Raw genomic sequence first — 24,716 nt, 5'->3', positions numbered from 1 at the left:
AACCCAGCAAATTGAGGAAGTAATTTCAGAGGATACAAAAACAGAATGGACATATGCAAATTTAACAGGACTATTTGAGCTAGAGCTTACTAAGGTACGAGTCAGGACAAAAGGGAACAGAAGACGTAAACCCAAGAGCTGGTGGGATGAGGAGGTTAAGAAGGCCATAGAGAAACGCCAGGAAGCATCCAGGGAACACAGATATTCAAAGCAGAGGGGTGAACCAGAAGCTGATGTAGGCAGAAAATGGAACAACTTCTTAAACTGTAGAAGGGAAGCATCCAATTTGATCAATGAGAAGATCAGAAGAAAGGGGAGCCAATGGTTGTCAGAAGTAAACAAAAAGGATAGAAAAGCAGCGAAGAAATTTTGGAAACATCTTAACTCCTTGAGTAATAAGACTAGCCTAGAGCAGAGGTTTATAGTTACAGCTCAAGGTGTTCGACTAGAGGGAGATGAGGCAATGGAACATATAAGAACAATGATGACAGAAAAATTTAAAGAACGAAACATAGCATGTGCTCAATCAGGTGAGGATAGACTTGTTTGTGCAGTGGCTCCACTTGCAAAAAGCGAGTGGGAAAGGGCAGAGAAAAGGGTTCCTAGTAGTACGTCGACCGGTCCTGATGGCATCCCAATTATGTTGATAAAGACATTGGGCCCAAAATCTAAGAAAGCATTAAGAGAGGCAGTGAGCAAAATGATAATGGACGGTAAAGCCCCCGACGGGTGGAGACTGAGCAGGATGAGCATGATATATAAGGGAAAGGGGGACAAAGCCGACATAAACAACTACCGTCCCATAACAGTGACGTCAGTGGTTTACAGGGTGGTGATGCAGATTATAAAGGACAGACTGCAGGCATGGGTGGAGAGCGAGGAGGTGCTGGGGGAACTACAAAATGGGTTCCGAAAACAAAGAAGGTTAGAAGATAATCTGTTCTCATTGACACAGTGTATTGAAATAGCAGAAAAGGAACACAGGCCCCTATGGCTTGCCTTTCTGGATATCAAGGGAGCCTATGACAGTGTAATCCAAAAGGATTTGTGGGACATACTGGGCACTCTAGAGGTGGAAGATGGAGTAAGAAATCTTTTAAAAGATATCTATAAAAGTAACAGGGTGCTTATAAAATGGGAAAACAAGGTATCTGGGCCTATAGAGATACAGCAGGGGCTTAGGCAGGGGTGCCCTCTGTCACCTCTGTTGTTCATGCTGTATTTACAAGGATTAGAGAAAAAATTAGAGAGGAGCGGACTTGGCTTCAACCTTTCCTATTTCAAGCAGGGAGAATGGATTAAACAGTCATTACCAGGACTGATGTATGCAGATGACATTGTACTTATGGCTGACAGCAAGGAAGACTTGCAGAGATTAATGAACATCTGTGGTAAAGAGGGAGATAGCTTAGGTTTGAAGTTTAGTAAAGAAAAATCGGCAGTCATGACTTTTAATGATAATCAGGGCAGCGAGCATAGGATACAGGAGGTTACGCTGGAGGTGGTGGATAAGTACAAATATCTTGGAGTGTGGATAAACAATGGGGCTGAGTACCTAACGGAACATGAAAAATATGTGACGGCTAAAGGTAGCAGAAATGCAGCTGTGATGAAAAATAGGGCACTGTGGAATTACAATAGGTACGAAGTGGTGAGAGGGATTTGGAAAGGGGTGATGGTCCCTAGTTTGACTTTCGGCAATGCGGTCCTGTGCATGAGATCAGAGGTTCGAGCAAGGTTGGAAGTTAAGCAGCGAGGGGTAGGAGACTGGCACTGGGAGCACACGGAAATACACCAAATCAGGGGGTACAGGGTGACGTGGGATGGACGTCATTCGAGGGCAGGGAAGCCAGCAGCAAGATAGAATTTGAGGAGCGATTGAGAGAGATGGCAGAAAAGCGGTGGGCAAGGAGAGTTTTCAGTTATTTGTACATGAGGAATGTTGATACAAAATGGAGGAAGCTGACCAGAAAACTGTCAATCAAATATTTGAACTGCAGGAGGGGTGCAAACCAGGAAACAGCGGTTAAGAAAAAGGTTAAGGAAACAGAGAGGGGTCTGTGGAAAACAGGGATGCAGACGAAATCAGCACTGGGCACATACCGAACTTTCAAGCAAGAAATTGCCAAAGAAAATATCTACGATAATTCTAGGGGAAGCTCTTTGTTGTTTGAAGCCAGGACGGGAGTATTGCGGACTAAGATGTACCGAGTCAAGTACCAAGGTATAGACACGTTGTGCTGTGCGTGTGGAGAAGAAGAGGAAACGGCTGAACACCTCATACTTTTCTGTAAGGGGCTTAACCCTACAGTGCAAGGCAACGGGGCTGATTTTTTCAAAGCCTTGGGGTTTAGGGACAGTGAAGGCAAAATAGACTTTAAGCGGGTAGAAATGACCAAGCAGAGGTTATCTGATTGGTGGATAAAATCAAGGCAGGGGTGAAATTTCACCCACCACAAAGTACAAATTATGTTAATGGTCATGGCTAGGTGGCGTATGCCACCGCCCGATTTAAAGGGTTCAGCCTCATCCATCCATCCATCCATCCATCCATCCATCCGTCTGCTACTCGGCGAGTGGCTGGGCGGCGTTCGAATGTGTGCGCCTGCTCTTCTGTAGCGGGCTGCTAGCATATGTGACAATTTCTTACGAAGACAACAGCTAGTATGTCAAAATTGTTTAAGTGTACTCATTGTAGTGGTATGTAATAACGCGTAAAATAGTACACGAATTCTTTCTAGGTTTGCTATTATGCGGAAATTTCGCGCCGCTCCACGAAAAAAAAAAAAAAAAAAAAAAAAAAAAAAAAAAAAAAAAAAACTCACTGATGGAGTGATTGTTTGCGTGTTTGTGCGGCCCGTCAAATATGCATCCCAAAGCTTTTATGAAACTGTGAAAACTGATGCTAGAGTCCTTGCTTTGTTCTGATTTATATGATGGCACACAGCAATATACCAGAATGTGATCGTTTACGTTATCCCATCTGTAATTAACTCAAGCAAGCTGCATGAAGTTACATGCCTTCTGTTACTTCTGCAGTGTCTGCAGATTCACGCAGTTTGTGTGTGGCATAGAGTTTCACACTATAAAACTGAGAAACTCTATGGTGTGTGGTCTGCGTATACATATCGTCTCTGTGATTCCTTTAAATGTCCTTGTTCATATCAATATATCAAGTTCTTTATTATTGTATTTCTTTATTACTCCATTGTACTATATTTTATCCTATGAATCTTCTGGTAATCAGATTTTTTTTCCTCTACTGCGAAGGCAACGGAAGGAAATGTTATCGTCTGCCGGCTGTACGTACTCGTTGTTTTCCTTTCTTGCACCGCTCTTCCTACTGTACATCGTGATTGAAATGAGAAGCAATCATTCGTAAATTTTGTTTTCTTTTTTATTTTCGTGAATTTATGCATTTACAAACAATGTAAACGATCTGGGGCTGCCGAAATAGCGGCACGAGCGCTGGAACAGATCGCAGAAGCAGACGACAGCGAACAGGTTATAACTAGCGCCACTCTGCTCGTACGTTCTATCTCTAGCGACAAAAGGGGTGAACTAGACCAGGCGTGCTGGAGCAGGGAGATTTGTGCAGGTCTGGAGTTCAGTAGGTCGTGCTAAGTGGTCGTGCTTTGCATATACGAGCGAACCTACAAGTTCTGGCGTTTACGCGGCTAGTTTAACCACCGTGTTCATCTCGAGCCCACTGAGCTAAGCCATGGAGTGTGCCGACGCCGAGTTCCTCGCGGAGAAAACACTGGTTAGCATTATTCCCACATTCAGTGCGGAGAAACTCTACCTAATCACCGGTGACGTCGGTCCATTCGCAGCGGGCACTCCGCTCAGCGTTCCCCTTTGGATGGCCCTAAACTTAAAGCAGAGACAGCAGTGTCGAATTTTGCCGCCGGCCTGGCTTTGCAAGGAGTTTCTCGAGGATAAGAAGCAGGACGAGATGGACTCGACGGTCTTCACCGAAATGCCGTGCGAACACTATTTGGAGGTGACGCAGATGCTGTTCGATGTCGCCGCCGCTGACATTCCTGACGCCAGCGAAGTGCGGACGCTGGTGAAGGACATCTGGGACATCCGACAGGCCAAGCTGCGCAGCTCGGTGGACGCTTTCGTCAAGAGTGACGAGGTGCACGCTCGGGTCGATCACCTGACCCTGATGGAGATCGTCACCGTCCGCCGCCTCTTCTGCGGTGCTCTCAATCACCTGAACAAGCTGCGCCAGGTAAAGTTTGCAGAGCTTAACAGTACTCGTAAACTAGATCCAACGAAAACAGCACGCAATAACAGTTGCTAGCTGTTCTACTTGGCATAAAGACAGACCTTGAGGTTGACACTCGAACGCAGGGCACATATGATGGATTGCAGAAGGCGTTTTTCATGTACGGCACCTAGCCCGAGATTCACTCCGTGCACCCACAAGACCGCACCTGCCCTCTGCCGCGATGTGACGGGAATGAGTTTACCTAATTGGCTGGTGCATCGGTACAAATTCACCGAATGGGGCACTAGTGTAGGATGAAGCGAGAGCATTGTCCTCCCAGAAGCACGCACCACCTATGCCCATATTGTGAGACCACATTGGTGGGTAACCAGTGGCCTCGAGAGATCGCCATGGCTTATAGGTTGATTTGTTCCAAAGGCAATAGACAACCACAACGCTACGCGAGGGCGCCAGCCGCTGACGCCACCTACAGCAAAAAATTTATAACTTCCGGGGATACAACAGCAAACAGTCCTCCTCCATTTCGCTGCACCATGACTTTGGGCACGCGCCGGACTGGGCACGTAAATTTTATGGCGACAGTATGCCACAAGTACTTGTGTCAAAAGACGTGTACACCCTGCGATCCGGATCAAACTCGGAACATTTATTTTCACCTTTCCAACACCCCAAAGGCACACCTAGCCCTGCATCGTTACATTGACAGCGTGGAGCAAGTGATGAGAAAAAGAAAGAGCTTGTGCGAAGTAAATGCATGTGTTGAGCTTTTATATTAAAGCGAAGCTTTCTTTGCCTCTTCTTTCGACTTTTGCGTTGCTGCTGCTGTTGCATGCCGTGCCGGGGAGTAGTTCAGAGCATGTATATACATGGCCGGAGCGTGGCCGAGAGAAAAGTCGATGCGAGAAACTCGTTTGGACTTTTCCATTGCGTGGCCTGTGCCCAATGCCTTCTGTAGCTCCCTGGGTGTCGCCAATTAGCCTCTTGATAGCTGTAATTATCTGTGACCCCCCTCAAAAGCATTGCAGAAACTGCACCTCTTACCTTTCTACTAATGTGCCAGTCCAGAGGTGATGGAGATAGAACTGTAGAGAGGAGGCAGAGAATGGGCAGAACCGGTGCAGTCGCGAAACGAGTAAATAACAGCCTTGCCATTGTCGCAGCTCCCATACAGCGAGAGAGGGAAAGGATAACGTGATAAGGCAAGGAAACAGCGGTTGCAGGCATACTGAAGGTACGGTACGCTTCTGTTTCTGAAAAATAAACACCATGAAAATTTGACAAGCGGACAACTGATGCAGGGCGTGCAGATGCAAAGCTGCATTAAAACACCGTAAGGTTCTAGGCCACTCTACGAAGGTGGTCGCACGTCAAATCAACACTTCTGTGCGGGCCGCAGTAGCTTGATGGCTATGGCATTGCTTGAGGTCGCGCTGTCAGTCACGACCGTGGCAGCCGCATTTCGATGGGGATGAAATACAAAAACGCTAATGCACCTAGCTTAAGCTGCACGTTAAAGAACACCAGGGTAGAGTGTACTAGAATGGGGGAGTGGGTCCAGCGGACTCCTCGGCAAGCACCGAGGGTGAAGCAAAAAACATTGAAATTGTGGCGGCGCTGCCATCGCCTTATTCTGAATCTCTGCCCAATAAACGTTGGCTCCAGCTGTTTCAGTAGCGCTGATTGGCTGAGGCGAGCTCACGGGCTGAGTTGCTGTCGTCTGCTCGACGCACCGTCGTCGTTGCGTCGTTTGCATTTTTTCCGCCGCTCTTTTTTCGTTTTATTTACATTAGATCAGTGGGAAATAATATCAGTGTTGCCGCCAATGAGTATCCACCTGCCAAAGCTCCATGCAGCTGCGGTAGGGTCTCCGAGGCGACAAGCGTCCAGCCGGTGCGCGCGACCGCTCATTCGAGAGAAAGCGACGGTGGTGCCACCAACTTTTCAATAAAAAAGCCTCAACTGGGAGCCTGTGTTGGACCCACTCCCCCAATCTAGTACTCTAACCAGGGTGTCAAAATTAATCTGGAAACCGCCACTATGGCGTGCCTCATAATCTGATTGTGGTTTTGGCATGAACAATTAAATTTTAACGTTAATTAAAGTTAAGCACTTCTGCCACGATGCGATGTGTGCCATGTGAGGCAATGATAATGCTCAACCCTCTCAGAAATTATGGACAATGGTGCACAACAATGCCTCAAGCAAACATGTCTCCCTGTGTACTACGCAGACAAACAACAGTGGTACACACGTAGTAACGTTTAACATCAACTCACCACTACTAAACACTCAAGAAATTACACATTCACAGTCAACATCACCGTTAATTATCGTTAATCAATGCGGACGGCATAGAAAGCTTCGCTTACATCAATTCCCACAGTGCGTGGGCTCTGCATATTTCTTATTTTTTGCCTGCATTATCTCAGCACATTTAGATGTCATCATCATCATCAGCCTATATTTATATCCACTGCAGGACGAAGGCCTCTCGCTGTGATCTCCAATTACCCCTGTCTTGCACTAGCTGATTCCAACTTGCGCCTGCAAATTTCCTAACTTCATCACCCTACCTAGTTTTCTGCCGTCCTTGACTGCGCTTCCCTTCTCTTGGTATCCATTCTGTAACTCTAATGGTCCACCGTTTATCCATCCTACGCATTACATGGCCTGCCCAGCTCCATTTCTTGCGCTTAATGTCAACTAGAATATCGGCTATCACCGTTTGTTCTCTGATCCACACCGCTCTCTTCCTGTCTCTTAACGTTAGGCCTAACATTTTTCGTTCCATCGCTTTTTGTGCGGTCCTTAACTTGTTCTCGAGCTTCTTTGTTAACCTCCAAGTTTCTGCCCCATATGTTAGCACCAGTAGAATGCAATGATTGTACACTTTTCTTTTCAACGACAGTGGTAAGCTCCCAGTCAGGATTTGGCAATGCCTACCATATGCATTTAGATGTATTGGAAGTCAAATGTGTTCTGATAACAGTAATTTTTCACCTAAGTAACCCTTAGCTCAAATTAATCCTTTTTTTACTCAAAGGTCAAGTTCAAGCTGCTACACGGGCGGTTTCGAAGGCCGCCAAGTCAATAGTCTATCAAGTCAACGGAGCACCCTACAACTCTATGAAATCTCGATGGCCTTTGAGCAACGGAAGCGGAAACAGCGCGAACATGCCCTCTCGTTCACAGTGTGCTCGTACTCATGGTTAGAAAGAACAGATCAAACCAAAATGCTCTAAATATACTATATATGAGTGTTATTAATTATTCAATAAAGTATTTTTGCCACTTGATATGTGCGAACTGCACATATTCTCGACAACAGCGACATGCTTGTGTTCATTCCTTCCTCCATGTTGTCTAGTACACTCTCCCTCTACTCCATGTGCTGCCCGCTGCCATCATATCGCCGACATTTCGCCGTATAAACAAACATAAAAGAAATTATACTGCTTTTAAGTGGTTTTAATGTTCTTTAACTTTTGGTGACATGAAAATGAAAATAAAGATCCGCAGCACCACACAATTTTGCGAGAAACGGCTGAACCACTCAACGGCCTTTCAAAAGTGCCGTGTAGCAGCACGACAACTCCTTTGAGTCGATAGAGTTGTGGCGTTTCAAAGGCCGTCGACTGGAAGGCCTTCCAAATGTGCCTGTGTGCACAGGTATAACATAAATAACGGCTTGAGGTGGCAGTCGAGCGTGATTGACAGTGCACAAATGCGATTGACGTGTGGGCGGAGTGTCAGAGTGAAGAGGTACATTGAGCTGTAGCACACTATCAAACACGGCGGAATGGGCTAATAGAAAGTCCATGCCGAGGCTGAGTTCATGGGAGCACAGCAAGTAGCACAGTCGTGGAGCAGTCGGCGACACTTGTGCATACTGATCACATCCCAAGGAGAGGAAGTGTTCCATCATCACCGACATGGATGGTTGATAGCGTGGGCTGTGTGAGGACCTTCTTCAGGCGATGATGAAGCTCTGAACACATCACAGATATCTGTGCGCCCGTGTTAACGAGAGCAGCGATGAGTACACTGTCCACTTCAACATCTATTAGGTTACGTCTAATCGGCAGTGTGGTCAGAAGATTTTGTGGACAGGTCGTCAATGCAACGTCACCTCCGGGCGCTGCATCATCTAGTTTTCTGGAGGCAGACGTCTAATCGGCGACGGGCGGCAGAATTGGGGCGAGCGAGATGACGGACGATGAGAGAGCGGAAAATGAGACTGGTGTCCACGCGGAGATAATGAGCGTCGATATGACATTGATGGTGGGAGCATCATTGCTGGTGGCATGCGATTGTGCGAAGTGAGGTTTGAAATGGTCAGGATTGCTCTCAGGGCGACGGTTATGGGCATAGGGCGCATGAGGAGGCCATGACCAATGGTTGCTGCAATAGCGGGCGGCTTGACCTATACGATGACAGCTAAAGCAAATAAGCTGGTCATCGGCAGTCCTCCATTCGGTCGGATTGCAACAACATAGCAGGGGCCTCGGGCCTTGAGCATAGGAAACTTGGAGTCTGTCAGCTGGGCGTGAGGAAGCGACGGCACACACAGAGTCCAGGCCAACACTGGACTCCTGACGAGCTCCTAACGAGCGATGGCTTGGACAAGTGGTATCATCGGGGACGTAAACTCAAAGGCACAGGAGCACTTGGAAGCAGGATACATAGACTCCATTTCGCGCTGGATAATCTTTGTCACGTGCTCCGCAGTTAGTGGCACCTGTGGTGTAGGTACGTGTTCACACGACGATGTTGCTGTCATGTTGGGCAATTGCACTAACTGATGGGCGATGCGTTGGCTTTCGGCATCACTCCTGCATCACTCCCTTATGATGCAGTCGACATTGTTGCAGTCCTTGCAAATGAGCAAATTGAATGCATCATGTGCTATCCCTACCCCTTTTAAAACGTCCCACCTTGCCTATATCCGTCATGTCTTCTACTTTGTGACAAAGGGCCAGCACGACCTGTATATGAGAAAGGTAGGACTCCGTATATGTTTGGGCACATGATGCCAGCGCCGCCTTCGCTGTGGCCACATGACCAATGGCCTTCCCAAACAGATCACACACCTTTTGCTTGCAAGAATCCCAACTTCCGATTTCTGCTTCGTGGTTCTTGGACCAGCCCTTTGCTGTTCCTTGTAAGTAAAATATAACTCACCAGCATGACCGTATCGTCCCATCGGTTGTTTCTACTTAACATGCCCGTAGATGGCCAACCAGCCTTCACTATCGATGTCGTCGGTTCCGGAAAACTAGCCTGAATTTCCTTGCTGCGCAAGGACAACTGTTGATGTTGCCGCCATTGAGCAAGAGGCCGCTTCTGCCATTGTGGAAAAATCCAAACGACGGCCGCTGCGGTGCTCTTCATAACGAGTTCATACCCTGTACCTCCACCAAGAATTTGACATAAATAAGAGTAGGCAAAATTGTATTTGCAAAAAAGTCGCAGTTTCTCCCGAAAGGTGAAGCATCAATTGTGATAGCAAATTTACTAGTACAGTATACGGAGTAAGGATAGTAGTTTTATTGGCTGTATAAACTTGGACTCATTCGCTTACTAACTGAATTAACAAGCATGGTGTCAGTGCGCACAAGCAAACATGAATAGATCACACTCGATGACCGCAGACAAGCACTGTCAAAACGCTAGCGTGAGCAAGCGCGGCAGGAGCAGCGACCGAAGGTTCGTGTGGTCTATCACTTCAACGGAAACTGAGCGGCGAAAGCACAGCGCCTACAAAGGTACGAGCCATGTGGAGATCGCTTTCAAGATACGGTGCACGCGACAGCCCGGAGCCGCGCAAAGACAAGTATGCAGTTGCTGGCAGAGTAGAAGCCGCGCCCCCTGCCTTCTGCGCTGCCTTCCCGCTTTCCTCCTTTTGCATGGGAGATTGAGTCGACAGTTCCCCTTGCGCCCGGTCGCAAGATACGCATTTGGTGCCACAGCTAAACGTTGCCTCCCCTCCCCATGGCCTTTCGCACGACGGGAGACGTCGCGTTTGCTCTCCTCACACTACAGCATACAGTGCGCGGCGACGACGACGGCAACAGTAGGAATGTGCTTGGAGTGTCCATATAATTGCTATCGCAATAATATATACACAGAGAAACCACAGCCAAGATGGCAGAATAACAACCACCAAGAACGTGCTTTTCCGATCGTCGTCTTCGTCATCCTGCTGAGCACCTTCTTCAAGATGCGGGAATGGCCTGCAACAGTATGCGAACTGTTTATTAAATATTCACAGACTGTTCTGTATGGATGCTGTAAACAGCCACTCTGCTTCATGTAGTCACAGCAAAAATTATCTGCACCGCAGACAAGCTGAAATGCTTGTGAAGTTTATTAATGAAATATTCGCGTAACGGCTGTCAAAGATTTAGTTGCCGTTATACTGCGTGCTTAACATTAACATAATTTTTTTAAATTGTCTTTGGCATCTAGCAGAAATCGACTTATTTAGCAGCATTAATCAAAGAGGTGGACATTACTTACACTGGAAATCAACGTGCTTAATTGAATAATTAACATCATTGTACTAATCAACTTTTCAACTAATTACTTTAGTGCACCTATTGCACTATTGAAGCCAGTGATATCACAAGGCCCATCCCCTTGGAACGAATTTTGAAACTAGCACCATTTTGTAGAGAAGCACTGTCAAGCATGTGGTAAAAATGCACTGTTCCACTTGCTTCTTTAACAGAACTTTATGCATTTAAGGTAAAAAATTACTCGACCACCACTACATTATTTCATCGCAACCTTTGGAATGGGTATCTAAAAATGAGCGTCATCCTCAGAATTCATTCCAAGTGGATGACTTTCTAAGTTTCTGCCCAAAATTCTGGACAAAATTGGCTATAAATGAGCCAGAACAAAGAGTGATGGAGAGGCTTGTCACAGAGTGCCAATGGAAAAAAAATTTCAATCGAACATTATCGTTCAGTTTGTACACTTCGCAAAGCTAGATGAAGTCTTGGAGCAAGGTAAAGAAAGCACGCATGTCTAGCAAAGACATTGGCTTAGCTCGTTCTTCTCTCGTGTTCATCAATGAACATTTATGCCCAGAACTTAAAAAATTGCTCAGTCTAACCATCGCAATGAAAAGGGAAAAGAACTGGCGCTTTGCATGGACGAAGGATGGAAAGGTTTTTGTAAAGCAGACAGAATCCTCACGTGCGCTGCGCATAGTTCATGTCAGTGATCTGGAGAAGATTAAGTGAGAATTTTCTCTGACGGGTCTACTGCCTACGTCACTATTGCTGAAGGCACGATGGATGGTGCTTATCTCATGCCAAGTGAAGTTCGCGTACTGCATGCTGACAGTTTAGAAAAGTTGACTTTCATTCACCCCAATGCGCAGTCTACACGAAATAAGGAAGATAATATTCTTGCTCTGATAGCTGAATTTGGTATTGAGCCTGATGTTTTCATAGTGACAGAAACGTGGTATAGGGATGATTCTGATGTCCTCAGGCCCCCAGGTTACACATCCTACTTCTTAAACCGTTTATTGTTTATTGCATGTACAAAAAAAAAAAAAAAAGAAACGGGCTTACATATTATATACAGTATCAGGAGGTCCCAGAGTAAGAAACTGCCGGCGTGTTGCTATTGGTGAAGAATAAGCTAACTTGCCATCTCATAGAACCTTATACTTGTAATGCAGATGATTATGAATTATTGAGTGTACAATGCAGTGATATTGTTTGTGGTTTTCTTCATTGGCCCCCGGCAGGAAGTATTTCATGTTTTATGTCTTTATTTCACAATTACTTAAGTTCGGTTACCGATAATGGCTTCAAATTACTTCTGGTAGGCGACCTGGATATTGACCTACTAAAAGTTTCCGCGCGAGAAAGGAAATAGAGTATAACCCTCAAAGTAAATGGTTTCTCAGACATAACAAATGTATCCACAAGAATTTTTAATAACTCATCTACTTTGATAGACCTCTTTGTCACAAACCTTGATGATTCAGGTCTCTTGCCAGGTGTAGCAAGCGCACATATCATTGATCACCTGCCCACATTTCTGATTGCCAATAATAATACATGCACAACTATGAATGAAGACAGTATTGATATATTCGTAAGGGATATTAATGAATATAGCCTTAAAGCTTGCCGTAGGGAACTGTCAACAATTCATTGGTTGAATGTTTATTGCATTGAAGATCCTGAACTAGCTTATGATTGTTTTTTTTTTATGTTTAAATCTGTCTATGATAAATGTTTTTTATACAAAACTCTAAAACCCTACCTCAATAGCAAAAACCATGGATAACGAAGGACTGCATGAAAGAGATACGCAAGAAAAATTCAAGGTCTTCATAACTACAAAGAGCGTGGAATCTCTTAAAAATGTTAAAGTACAAAGACAGAGCGAAAAACGAAAATATTTAAACAACCTTTTTAACTACGAGGTAATGAAAAAAATCAGACCTAGTGTGGAAGCGACTGAATAAATTCCTTGGGCGCCGCAGAAACTAGGCAAATACATTAACAGAGACGGCAGTAAAATTTCAGGGGGCAAATACTTATGATAATTATTTCATGTCCCTAACAAATCGGGCGCATGATCCAAAGTGCACACAATACCTGAATCACAGGCAGAAGGAAAGTGCTTTCCTGGTTCTGACGTCTGTAGACGAAATAATTAGTCTATTTGGATCCATAAAATACAGTAACTGCTGCGACGTTGATGGATTTCGAATCCGTCCCATTAAATATGTCCTTGTCATAATTGCCCCTGTACTAGAGTATGTCTTTAATGCTGTCCTAGCTCAAGAAGTTCTTTCAAAAACGTTACAGATTGCTAAGGTCGTAGCTCTACGCAAAGGTAGAGATAAGAAAGTGCTTTCCCATTACAGACCTATATCCATCTTGCCAGTATTTTCGAAAGGTTTAGAAAAATTCATTCATGTTCATATGACTCCTCTTCTTAATAAGCATAACATAACAACACCTTCGCAGCTTGGTTTTCAGAAAGGTCTTTCGACAGAGCATGCTCTTTTGACACAAAAGGAAATAATACTGGACGCCTTTGAACGCAATCTGTGTGCATTGGGTATCTTCGTTGATCACTCCAAAGCATGCCACCTTATTAACCATTTCACTTTAACCGAAAATCTCAGCCACTATGGCTTCCGTGGTGTATTTTTAGAATTCATTCCATCTTACCTTCATCACTGCCAGTAGAAAGTGATTGTAAACAACTATTCGCCTGATTTAAAGAGTTTTAACATCAGGAATGCCACAAGGAAGCATCCTGGGACCTCTATTGTATCGCTTATATATATATTAATGACTGCGTTAACATTGATTAATCTTCAAGTTTGTTGTCTATGCTGATGACAGCACTATATTAATTACAGCGAGAAACCCAAGTGATGCACTTCATAAAGCAAGTGAAGTACTTGTGAAATTATCAGGCTGGTCTACTGCAAATTCTCTTGTACTACCAAGACAAAATCTGTTATTTTTAAACCCGAGAATCGTAAAATTAATAAGAACGTTGTACAGAAGTTTGAAAATTTGTATGTTGCACTAGTACGTACCTACAGCTAAGTGCTTACCGTACTTTCCGGTGTATAAGACGCGTTTTTTTTTTTCTAAATTTTTCGTCGGTTAGTCTTATGTACGTTTTGTTGGGTTTTTTTCCGGGAAAACTGCCGTCAAAAAAGGATTCGATGTTATGGCCACGCAAAGTGCGCTGGTTGACTGCGTGTTCTGTGTGCACTATCGAGGAGCTGTGTTCTTCTCGAGATCGAGTTCCCGAGCGCCGTGCGAGGAGGGCGGAGCAGCAATGCAAGCGGCGGCAGGTCGACCACGAGTGAGCCGACCCCGAATTCGTCGCATCTGCAGATCGCTGTGCAAACTACGCAGTTGCTACCAGCGTACAAACCGCCACCGCTGCCTTGCCGCTTTCCTCCCTTGTGCGTGATTCGGCTCACCGTCCGACGCTTTCACTCGCACATACAGCGTATGGCGCGCGGGGATGATGTTATCGCCCTTGGACTTTATATGGAACATCGCGACAACCACGACAGCAGAAATGCGCCTTTAGCGGAAATATATGGTACCCTTACGCTTGCGCGTGACCCGCGTTCACGGAAAGAAACGTCGCAATTTTTTAAAAAAATCGCTTACCGAACGAAGAGGTGCGCCTTATACACCGGTGCGACTTATGTTTTTTTCTGAAAAAGCTGCCAGTTTGAGGGGGGTGTGTCTTACACAAAGGTGCGACTTATAGCCCGGAAAATATGGTAATTGTTCTTTTCGAAGAGCACATGTCATGTGATCCTCACGTAGAAGCTACAGCAACTAAATTATCTCAAGTTGCCGGTATACTTTCTAAACTACATTATTCAGTCCCAGCAAATGCGAAGATTCTTGTTTATAACTCCCTATCTATGTCAGTTTTAAGTTACTGCTACCTAGTATGGGGTACTACAACTGTTTCCAACATTAAAAAATTACACATAATACAAAAAAGGCTGTTCGTGAATATACGAAAGCCATTCAGAGCCACTCTTCAGAGAGTTGGTTTTCCTTCCTAACACTTATTAGGTGCTACGAAATGGAACTAAGGATGCTTGCGACTGTTACCTGTTTGGCACATAACATGTGACAGTCGATGTCACGAAATGTGGGAAGTTCACCATTGCAGAACCTTGCAGAACCCACTATGGTGATCAAAGATTGTGCATGCAGCTACCACATCTACTAAATAAATAACTTATGTTCCGTATGCACCATATTGGTCCTGTTTTTCTTTTTCGCATCCTGTTTTTCACATGTTGTGTACTTTAAGTATGGATTTTTATGCATTTTATTTTTTGTTGTCATATGCTTAGCTTATTGAATCATTTCCAGTTAATTTTGTGCTTCAATGCATAAAGCGGCATTTTGTTAAGAACCTCACTGGAACGCCAATGCATTTCTCCGCAAAGTTAGGGAATTAATATCTCGAAACTGGTGTTATCCTGAGAATTAATTTTAAGTGGATCCGTCTTGCAAACTCCACGGCTACAATTTGTAAATTGCAATATGGGCCATCAGGTAATTAGTTAAAAACTTAATTAGTTAATGTTTGCTCATTAGAATGCATTTCAATTTTTTGTGCAAGTAATGTCTGCCTCTTCGAGTAGACCAGCTCATTAACTAGAAATGGGCTATCTGCCACAGGTAACCTTTAAGAATTTTTGAAAGTGTTCGCTGAAGCACTCTGTATATAAAAGAATAGCACCCCATAATTGGTTCTATCAGCTATGTGTCCTTGTAATGGATGGATCCGAAAAATTGGGCCATAAAAAACACTCAGTGACTACCTTTTTCAAAGTTGGTTTTGGCCGTAACTATACCCACATGAAAAATTCTAAAATATGTGCATCAGTACTACAATCGTGAAGGAGCGTAGTAAATCAGGCATTTTACCACAAAATCCTAAAAGTTGCCAGGTATATGTTTCAGGCTGCATCCAAAGGTGGTCTTTGTAGAATCATTTGGCAGGTGTCTTCGCACCAGATCATGTGGCTTCTGCATTCCTCACCCCTAATCATATCCAGTGCCGAGCTCAATGGTAATTGCACTGAATTCTGCAGTGGTTTGCACACTGCCAACTGTTTCATTGAAGTTTAAATGGCTGTCTATTGGCCGTGATTTGCGAAAGATCTTTACCACTGCTACAAGATGAGCCATGGGTTGCAACCACTGGTGCCCCAGCTACTCATTTATTATTAAATATAAAGATATTATTGTTTAATCTTTAGTGATCTACTGATAATGCTTCAAAATATTGGTTTTGGTTTGTAGGTTGGTTTATAGGTTTATAGGTTTCTTGGTTTATAGGTGACACCCTAAACATAGAGGCTGTGACATTTCTTCTGGTGTCTGTAACCGCTGTGGGCAGTATGCTAAAGCCGAGCCTTCGAAATTTGTTTCCATTACTCTGAGAGGTGCGACGTGGACAATACTCATTGATCTCAATACTCACCAGCAGTCTGTGGCAAAGAGTTTGGGTATGTGGTTAACGACACAGTTGCAGCAATGATTGTTCATCTTTCAAAAGCTGCACTCTTGGCTGGCCTATTTTAGAGAAACAGCTGTTTATACATAATAACTACTAATCACTGTAGCTCCTGATCAATATTGACACCCTAAGATCTTTAAGACGTGTGAAAATACAAACACTCTGCACCCAAGGCAGGCACTCAAATACCATTGCTCTACTGACATTCTGAGCATCAGTTAGGCGAGCAGCAGACTAATCATCACATACACATTTCCAGTATCTAGCCACTGCCTACTGTTTTTCTTCGCCACTCCAGCATTCTTAAGATACCAAAATACCGTAGACCAGGGGTCTCGACAGTACAATCCGCAGGCCGGATCCGGCAAGCGTGGGCCTTTTGACTGGCCCGTGGCAGGTGGCGGTCCATCCAATGACAGCCAGCCCAGAGGCTGGCCACTTTCCCCTGCAAAGCCACTGCCTGAGAAAGAGGCTTTCCCTAAAAAAAATTGTGCTATTCCGCTTCTTTCTGGGAGCCAGCTTCACTGCAGTTACATAATCACGTCACAATGCCATGTCGTCCGAGCCAGCACCGACGAATCAAGAGCCTTACGCGACCATCATGCGAAGACCGCTTGATGCTCCGCTTAGCCAGTCAGTAGAGGCGCCCAAGCTTTCACGACAACATGGCTGTAAAGTGGCCTAATATAAATCGCTATCGTAGAGGCGTAAAACTGTTACATGCTACATCCCATCATCAGTCATGGCGCTCTTTAGCCACACCTTGCGCCACAAAATACCACATATCATCATGATGCACGGGCCCAGAGAGCTCTCGCCAGCTTTTTGCCCATGAAACTACAGCATGTAAATAGCTGGAGATAGTATAAAGTTACTTTCTTTAGTTCACAATACAAAACGTACAGTGGACGACACCTTGTCCCAGAGCTTGTAGTGGGGCAAACTGTAATCTTTCGCAATTGATGGGGGAAAGGCATGTCCGGTGCTAAAAAGATTTGTAGGGCTAATAATAAAAGCTGCTCAAGTTGTCAGGTTATCAAAGCCTATGTTCTTGCACTGCATGATTCACCAGCAGGTTCTCTGTGGGAAATCCGTGGACATGTCCTTTTTCTTTCAGCTGTCACATAAATTGAATCACCCCCAGTTCTGTGAATTTTTGAAGGAGACTGAATCAAAGTTCCCAGACCTGATGCAATAGGTGGCAGTTGGACGGCTAATCTGCGGAAACATCTTTTCTCGTTTCTTTAACTTTAAAAATAAAATATGAGTTCCTTGCGCAGAAAGATCGCCCCAAGCCAGTAGTACTGTTCATTAACGAGTGATTGGAAAGTGGCCTTTTGCATCGGCTTAACCAACCACATGAATAACCTAATGTGAAGCTACAAGGAGAGTCGCACCTTATTCATGACCTGCACATGAACGTGTAGGCTTCAGGGCAAAACTACAGGTGTAAACCAGATGCAAAATTGAAAGTGGAAGTATTTCTACTGCTGTTCGCAGATTAGGGCGCATACTAAGCATTTATTTCCCTATTTCTGACGAATTCTCACCAATCTGCGCAGGCAACTTTGCGGGCATTTCTCTGGCCTTGATGCCAGGAAGCAGGAAAGTTCTAAAATTTATTTAGCTATGATGTGGATACACTGCCATGTTCCCTTCAGCTGTGTGCTTGTACTAAGAAAAAAATTGAATTTCTATATTTTACTAGGCTTTGAGCAGTTCCCAAATTTGAAGCAATTAGCCCACTGGTGCACGTCAATTTTTTTACACTACCTATCTTCGTAAGCAAACTCTCCAGAATGAAAAATGGTAAGTCGAGAGACAGGGCTAACTTATCTGATGAAAACCTCAGTTCTCTACTTATTATTGCCTCCATCAGGCTTACCACCATATTTCACTGCAATAAAAAGTCAGAGCATCAGGTCCACCACATAGTTAGTCCCTGTCGTACGTCTTGGCAATGGGACGCATGTTCCATGCATTCAACCATACTACATTTTGCTTAGCGCACTGTGTGGCATTTTGCTATTGTGTATGCTTTCTCGTGGGTATATATATGTTAATATTGTAAATATGTGAATATACTAATATAAATATGTGAATATTTTCTTTTATCTTAAACTTCTGGTGATAATTCTACTCCACATGTATTTGTTGAAGTGATTATCAGCTTTGATGTTTATTAATCAGCTACTTCTGTAATAATATACAGCAATTTGTATTTATTATGATTGGTGCCATTCTGATAGTCTTACATGCTGTAGGTTGTAGTCAGCAACCACCTTCATTCTTAGTCAAAAAATGAAAGCAGTTGCAATTATGTTAAATTTTTTATTGCGATAGCAATTATATGGACACTCAAAAGCAGATTTCTGCCGTCGCCGTCGGCGTCGTCGTCGCCGTCGCCGTGAGGTTCCGTATGACGTCATTTGGAGATGAAATCGTCGCCGCGCGCCGAACGCTGTATGTGCGAGTGAAAGGGCGCGAGGGGCGCGTCTTTCACGGGGAGTGAACGCACGGCGGAGAACAAACGCGCGTTCTGCGCCGTGCTCGCTTAAGGGCTGCAGAAGTAGGCGTCTCTTTTCTCCTTTACAATCACCATATATGTAGAGCAAACGCGCCTTCTTCGGACGCGCGAGAGGCCGTGGGGGAGGGGGAGGGAAGGGAGGCGACGTTTAGCTGCGGCACCAAGTGCCTATTTATATCAGAGGCTCCAGCAACAGTCACCAACGCCGCACGCATTTTGAGCTAACGCGGGCAAAACGCCGATGGCGTCGACAACAGTTCTGCGTGTTGTTGCTACCAAAGCCGCTCACCTTACTTCGTATGACATTGCTGTGTTGCTATCGCATTCATTGCTTCGCCCTTAGGGCGAAACTGTGACATTTTTTTTCCAACCTCATGCATATTGCGCTATTTTATTTCCGACAATGCTATACAACCAAGTGGCGTAAGTTGCTATACTAAAAAGAATATTAAAGTCAACACAAATTTATGGAAATAGTTGGGTCGCAGTAATGACACACAATGTAAAGAATGATAGCATTTCCCAGACCACCACAACGTCATGTCGGCTTCACGTGTAGATAAAATGAAAACACTAGGTACGTGCTCCCTCGAAATATGAACAAGCTTGTGTATCACCACGAATGTTTAATATTCCAAATCAATATGGTAAAAGGAAAATTCTCATCTTGAAATAATCTTCTGAATGTTGTGCACATACAATTAAAATTATTTGAAAAAAAAGCATGTTGATTAATTGGAATAAAAGCCCAGTAATGTTATGTATAGTTACGAATTTATTTTTGCTAATATTAATTTATTTTTGATTGCCAGGCCCTGGGCACCAGCAGTGGTCACCGATCTGGCCCTCTGGCCAAAAAGTTTTAAGACCCCTGCCGTAGACTGTGAGCTTTCAGTAATTCTATGGTTATTTTTTACAGGGACCAAGTGATGGAGCACCATCATCACAAAGCCAGACATTCTAGGTACCATCATGCAAGAGTGTTTGAGACAAGTCAAGCTTTATTTTTGCATGTGTAAGCATTGCTGAAATGCTTATTCTTCAAGGAGCATCTCAACCATGTCCTTTTCCTGGCACTGTATGTCATCTAACCTCCGAGCCTGTAAAAATAGGAAACGAAGCAAGGTTATCCCTGTCTTGACACATTGTGATAATCAAATTAAATGAGCAATATCACCATCCATTTCATTGTCAATGTAGACCTCTCCCACTTACACCCCACTTCCACTTTTTGTGAACAAGGCTTCCGTATGGAAGCCAAGACGTCTTTTAAGATTTTAAACCTTTCCATTTTTGGTCGGCGTTTCTCTGTTTTCTTTTTCATTACCCCACTACTGTAAGCACAAACTAACAAGTTGTATTACGCCAACGAATACATCGTCCTTCACACAAGGTTTCCTTTTATGACAGTTTCAATTAGAATGCTTAGCACAGATGGCTATTCACACATGTCACTTACACCATGGCTGTGATTGATAGTTTCTTTGCGCTCATTTAGAACAAAGCTGAATATGAAATTTCATACTCACTGTACCCCATCGGATCAGTGTTGGAACGCATTTCAACTCGAGTTCTTTGTCAGTTCTGAATGGGTTCCTCATGTCTTTCCAGCTGTGTGCAAAAAAGCATATGTCCCACCATTGGAATAATGCACCGTTTATCAGGCACAATGACAAGGTATGCACAGTCTTTCTGGCCCCATGACTACTATGGGGGCCACCACATGACCATGACCTGGCCCCATGACCACAGGTGACACTGGTAATATTTAATTGAGAGGCAACCAAAAAAAAAAATTATTTATTTAGATGTGAGGAGATATACTTTCTGCAAACATGTTGCACAGTATCAACAACAAAATGGCCCCCTAGCCAAAGACTAGGAGGGGGTCCATTTATAGTAAGTACAGCTGGCACACTAATTATTTGAAAAATACTGAAAAGAAGAAAACTTCAATTAGATGTGAGGAGACACACTTTCTGCAAACATCTCGCATAGTATCAGCAGCAAATAAAGAAAAATTAAAATGCAAAGATTGAAGATATCAGAAAATTATTCATGCACATTGTTATCTCGCCTCAGTTGTATGACAATTGTGTATGTATGCCAAACCATAGAATAACCAATTTTGTAAAAAGTCTGCCAGCTATCTTTGTATCCTGCAAGCATTTGTTCAATCCTGACAACATATTTGCTAGTTATTGCCCATAGGCTAATTATGTATGCTTGCTTTTAGTCAATACAGTAATGTTAATTAGGCCATAGTTCTATAAGGTCACTCATATACTGGTCACATGTGTAGGTGTTGTGATTAAACTGAAGAGATTATAAGAATACAGTAAGTATGAGGAAATATAAAAGTAAGGAATATTTTATTGAAGTGCCTTACAAATTCATTATAGCAAGGTGGGCCATCATTAGAAGTGCAGGACTCGAATTTTGACATTTCTGACTCTTCCCAGCATCCACCCATCAAACTTCCAGTTCCCTTGCATCACCTGTACAGCTTTACCTAGCAAAATCGTATTCTCGGCACAGAAATGTTCATTTACATAATTAACCTGTAATGTTCAATCGAAGCATAATGGTGTTTTTTGACTCAATGCGGCATCTTGCCTTCAAAATATGTAGCACATGATAAATGTAGCCGTGCATGCTCACCATATTCACGTTTCATGTTAAAAAAAAGTATTATTATTTTTTTTTTATAGCCTGCCTGATGGTTTCGACACGTTTTACAAGTCTAGCTATGTACTATCTCTTCTGTCGGGGCTGAAAGAGAGCTACGTTGACAATGGAGGCTTTCTTGACCTTCATTATAGAGTGTGTGGCAGTCGATCATTTTTTTTTACATAACTGTTGTTGTCTGGAGAAAGGTTAGTGAAGTGGAACTGATAGCTGGGCTTTGTGAACATTGTGCCATCAGAAAAAGCACTTGAATTTTTGAGCACATTAAATGTGAATGCAGTGAGCATGTGCATCTATGTTTTAGCAAGTTTACATCAATAAATCAGTTGAAAGCCAACACTACATGTGTCCCCATGTCTCTCTGTCTGTGTTTATCAAGGGGAACCAACTTGCCCAACCACTGCACTTGTGATGAAGTACAGCAGTGTCTAAATAGTGAGCGTGGTGACAGTGCTTGGAAATCTAATGAATTCCCACAAACATAATGAACAATGCAGTATCTAAAATGTATATGCAGCTTTCGCGAAAGAAGTCTGGGATGCACAGCTCTTTATGTCTGCCTTGCCTGGGGCAGTTTCACAGTGTATAATTGTACCACACTAAACACCGATTGTCCTGCTCACAGCAATTGGCAGTAATGTAGAATGTAACTCTGCAACTCACATTGCTCTCTCAATGTAGCACATGATCAGTGTCGTTTCCTCAGGGGCCTTTTTGAGCGCTGCTTCCAGAATGGGTTTTGCTGTGGGAGATAAAAAGAATAAGTGCTTATTTAACTGATTCGAATCAATGAAATTTTGCGTCCTAAATGTAAATTCTTTGAACTCTACTTTATCCAAAATGTAGCTTCCTTGAGCATGTAGTTGCCTGGCTGTTTACAACAGAAGATTGCAATATTTGGCAATTTTCAAGAGCAAATTATCCAAAAAGTAAAAATTAAAAATTAATTTGCTACGTCTAGGAACTAGATAAATATGTCCTAAAGCTACAGAGCAAGCCGCAATGCAGTAAGTGCGGTAGTTTCTTCTAAATATGGTCACAACTGAGACACAGTTCGCAAAAACCATGTATCTCATGCTTGTTCTTGAACATTTATTTCTAAATCACACCAATAAATTTATTTATATTATATATAGTTTGAATCTACAAGAATTAGGCTTTTTATGGCTTATACGACAACTTCATATCTTAAGTAGAAGAGCCGCCACGGTTGCTCCAAAAGTACTGAAAACGGGGGGCTCGTGCCGCCGGAGTGGGACCGCCGCCTTAAGTAAAATCGCTTAAATGTTTAAAATTGAAACTGCAAGTTTTCAACTCCAGTCCTAAGCGTCAATTATTGGGCAGTTCATATGCATTTATTAGTTTTTACAGGTCTGTAATAAATCGAATGTCTGCTATGTTAAAAACAGAATGGCCGTGTTTTTTTTTTTTTTTTTTCGTTAAGCGCTAGTAAATATTCCGCATGAATTTTTTTAATTCGACAGTTTTAGGTGAAATTTGCAACGGCGTGATCAGTTAATAGAATATGAATTTTTGTTCTAAATATAGAAATTTGACTGAAATTGATCAACCCAGAGCGTTACAGAACACGCGAAAAAGTCCGACAATCTACCGCACACACAATGCGGCCAGTGCAAGGTTGAAATTCGTGAATACCTGCAACGCAGTCGGGGCACCAGCTATTGCCCTTTGCATCCTCTGAGCCAGCGAAGAAGCACAGCACCAAATCTTGATTATCTTTAGCGTCTTTGGTTTTCAGCGATTTGACTGCATCTTGGAACTCCTCGAAAGACCTTGTCACAATTTTTTTCACCATGTCTTTGTGCGTACGGAACGAAGCCGGCGAACCACAGGGCGAACGACGTAACGAATCACTTGAGAACTCAGCACGCCCCCCTAATCTCTTAAATGACCAGTGGGGCAAGCGCATGTTCGTGAGGCCGGTTTATGCGCACTAGGAGGAAAAAAAAATAACGGCGCTGTGGTCGGAAGCCGCGACGGCCTGGCCGTATGGATCTAATTTGCGATCGATATGATTGTTCTCCTCCGAGTAAATCTAGCATTTCAAGCTTTCTTTTAACGTTGCGACTGCGACTTTAACGTGAAAAACGCCACGCTGACATTAGCACTTGTTGCCGTGCAGCTCATGCATTTGCAAATTTCCTAAAGTGCGCTGCAGCACAGAAGGGAAACTCAACCTTCCGCAGCGGTACAAGTGTTCTGTGGTGGTACATGATGGCACGCTTCTCACGAGAATAAGCAGCACAAACGCATGCTCAGGGCATTCGATAGAAAGCGTGATTCGCACAATAAGCGGAAATAGATTTTTTTTTTTTTTTTTTTTTCCCTGTCACGGTTGTACTGGAATAGGGCAGTAGATAGCATTAGTGTGTCGTCCTGTGGCGAAAACGTGGTTCTTTTTGCGATGAAAGCATCGGGAGCCACAACTGGAGCACTCCGGTCTACTGCAGCGTCATCTGTCGCTGCAGCCCGGAGACTTTACTGGCAAGCGGAGACATACGCGTGCAACACAGGGCCTCCGGGATCAGCGGTTACGGTTGTCGCGGAGGTCATGCGTGTCCGTGCGGAGCTCGCTGCTTGCTTCCTGCGATTTTTCCTGTCGCGTATTAGCCCCGAGAACGACCTACAGGGGCGCTGCGAGCGCCGCTCGCGTGACGTCGGGGCACGGACTCGCGCCTGTCGTCTGCTGCCGTTCGGGCCATGGTTCGGGCACTGTCCGGAGCGGCGCAGCGTGGATGGATGGATGGATGGATGGATGAGGCTGAACCCTTTAAACCGGGCGGTGGCATACGCCACCTAGCCATGACTATTAACATATTTTGTACTTTGTGGTGGGTGAAATTTCACCCCTGCCTTGATTTTATCCACCAATCAGATAACCTCTGTTTGGTTATTTCTACCCGCTTAAAGTCTATTTTGCCTTCACTGTCCCTAAACCCCAACGCTTTGAAAAAATCAGCCCCGTTGCCTTGCACTGTAGGGTTAAGCCCTTTACAGAAAAGTATGAGGTGTTCAGCCGTTTCCTCTTCTTCTCCACACGCACAGCACAACGTGTCTATACCTTGGTACTTCACTCGGTACATCTTAGTCCGCAATACTCCCGTCATGGCTTCAAACAACAAAGAGCTTCGCCTAGAATTATCGTAGATATTTTCTTTGGCAATTTCTTGCTTGAAAGTTCGG

General features: G+C 43.9%; 2 protein-coding genes across 5 annotated transcripts; one reads left to right on the top strand and one right to left on the bottom strand.

Moving 5' to 3' along the window:
• The first annotated feature begins 3,598 nt into the window (after positions 1-3,598).
• On the top strand, positions 3,599-20,000 carry LOC119446846 (DNA replication complex GINS protein PSF2). Of its 4 annotated transcripts, none has more exons than XM_037711412.2 (2): positions 3,599-4,237; positions 19,744-20,000. In XM_037711412.2, the coding sequence occupies exons 1-2, from the start codon at positions 3,722-3,724 to the stop codon at positions 19,786-19,788; spliced, it is 561 nt and encodes a 186-aa protein (XP_037567340.1). In that variant the 5' UTR covers positions 3,599-3,721; the 3' UTR covers positions 19,789-20,000. The 4 variants fall into 4 exon arrangements, with proteins under 4 accessions (XP_037567340.1, XP_049520923.1, XP_049520925.1 ...); XM_049664966.1 differs by lacking the exon at positions 19,744-20,000 and adding an exon at positions 19,637-19,717; XM_049664968.1 differs by lacking the exon at positions 19,744-20,000 and adding an exon at positions 16,596-18,624.
• On the bottom strand, positions 19,806-23,478 carry LOC119446847 (thioredoxin domain-containing protein 17-like). The gene is made up of 4 exons (XM_037711413.2): positions 23,169-23,478; positions 22,176-22,254; positions 20,354-20,435; positions 19,806-19,924 (listed from the first exon to the last, which is right to left on the bottom strand). The coding sequence occupies exons 1-4, from the start codon at positions 23,440-23,442 to the stop codon at positions 19,859-19,861; spliced, it is 501 nt and encodes a 166-aa protein (XP_037567341.2). The 5' UTR covers positions 23,443-23,478; the 3' UTR covers positions 19,806-19,858.
• Between the last annotated feature and the right edge of the window lie 1,238 nt (positions 23,479-24,716).

The sequence above is a fragment of the Dermacentor silvarum genome, chromosome 3 (genome assembly GCF_013339745.2).
Source record: "Dermacentor silvarum isolate Dsil-2018 chromosome 3, BIME_Dsil_1.4, whole genome shotgun sequence".
Lineage (NCBI taxonomy): Eukaryota > Metazoa > Arthropoda > Arachnida > Ixodida > Ixodidae > Dermacentor > Dermacentor silvarum.
This window is presented reverse-complemented; position numbering and strand designations above follow the sequence as displayed.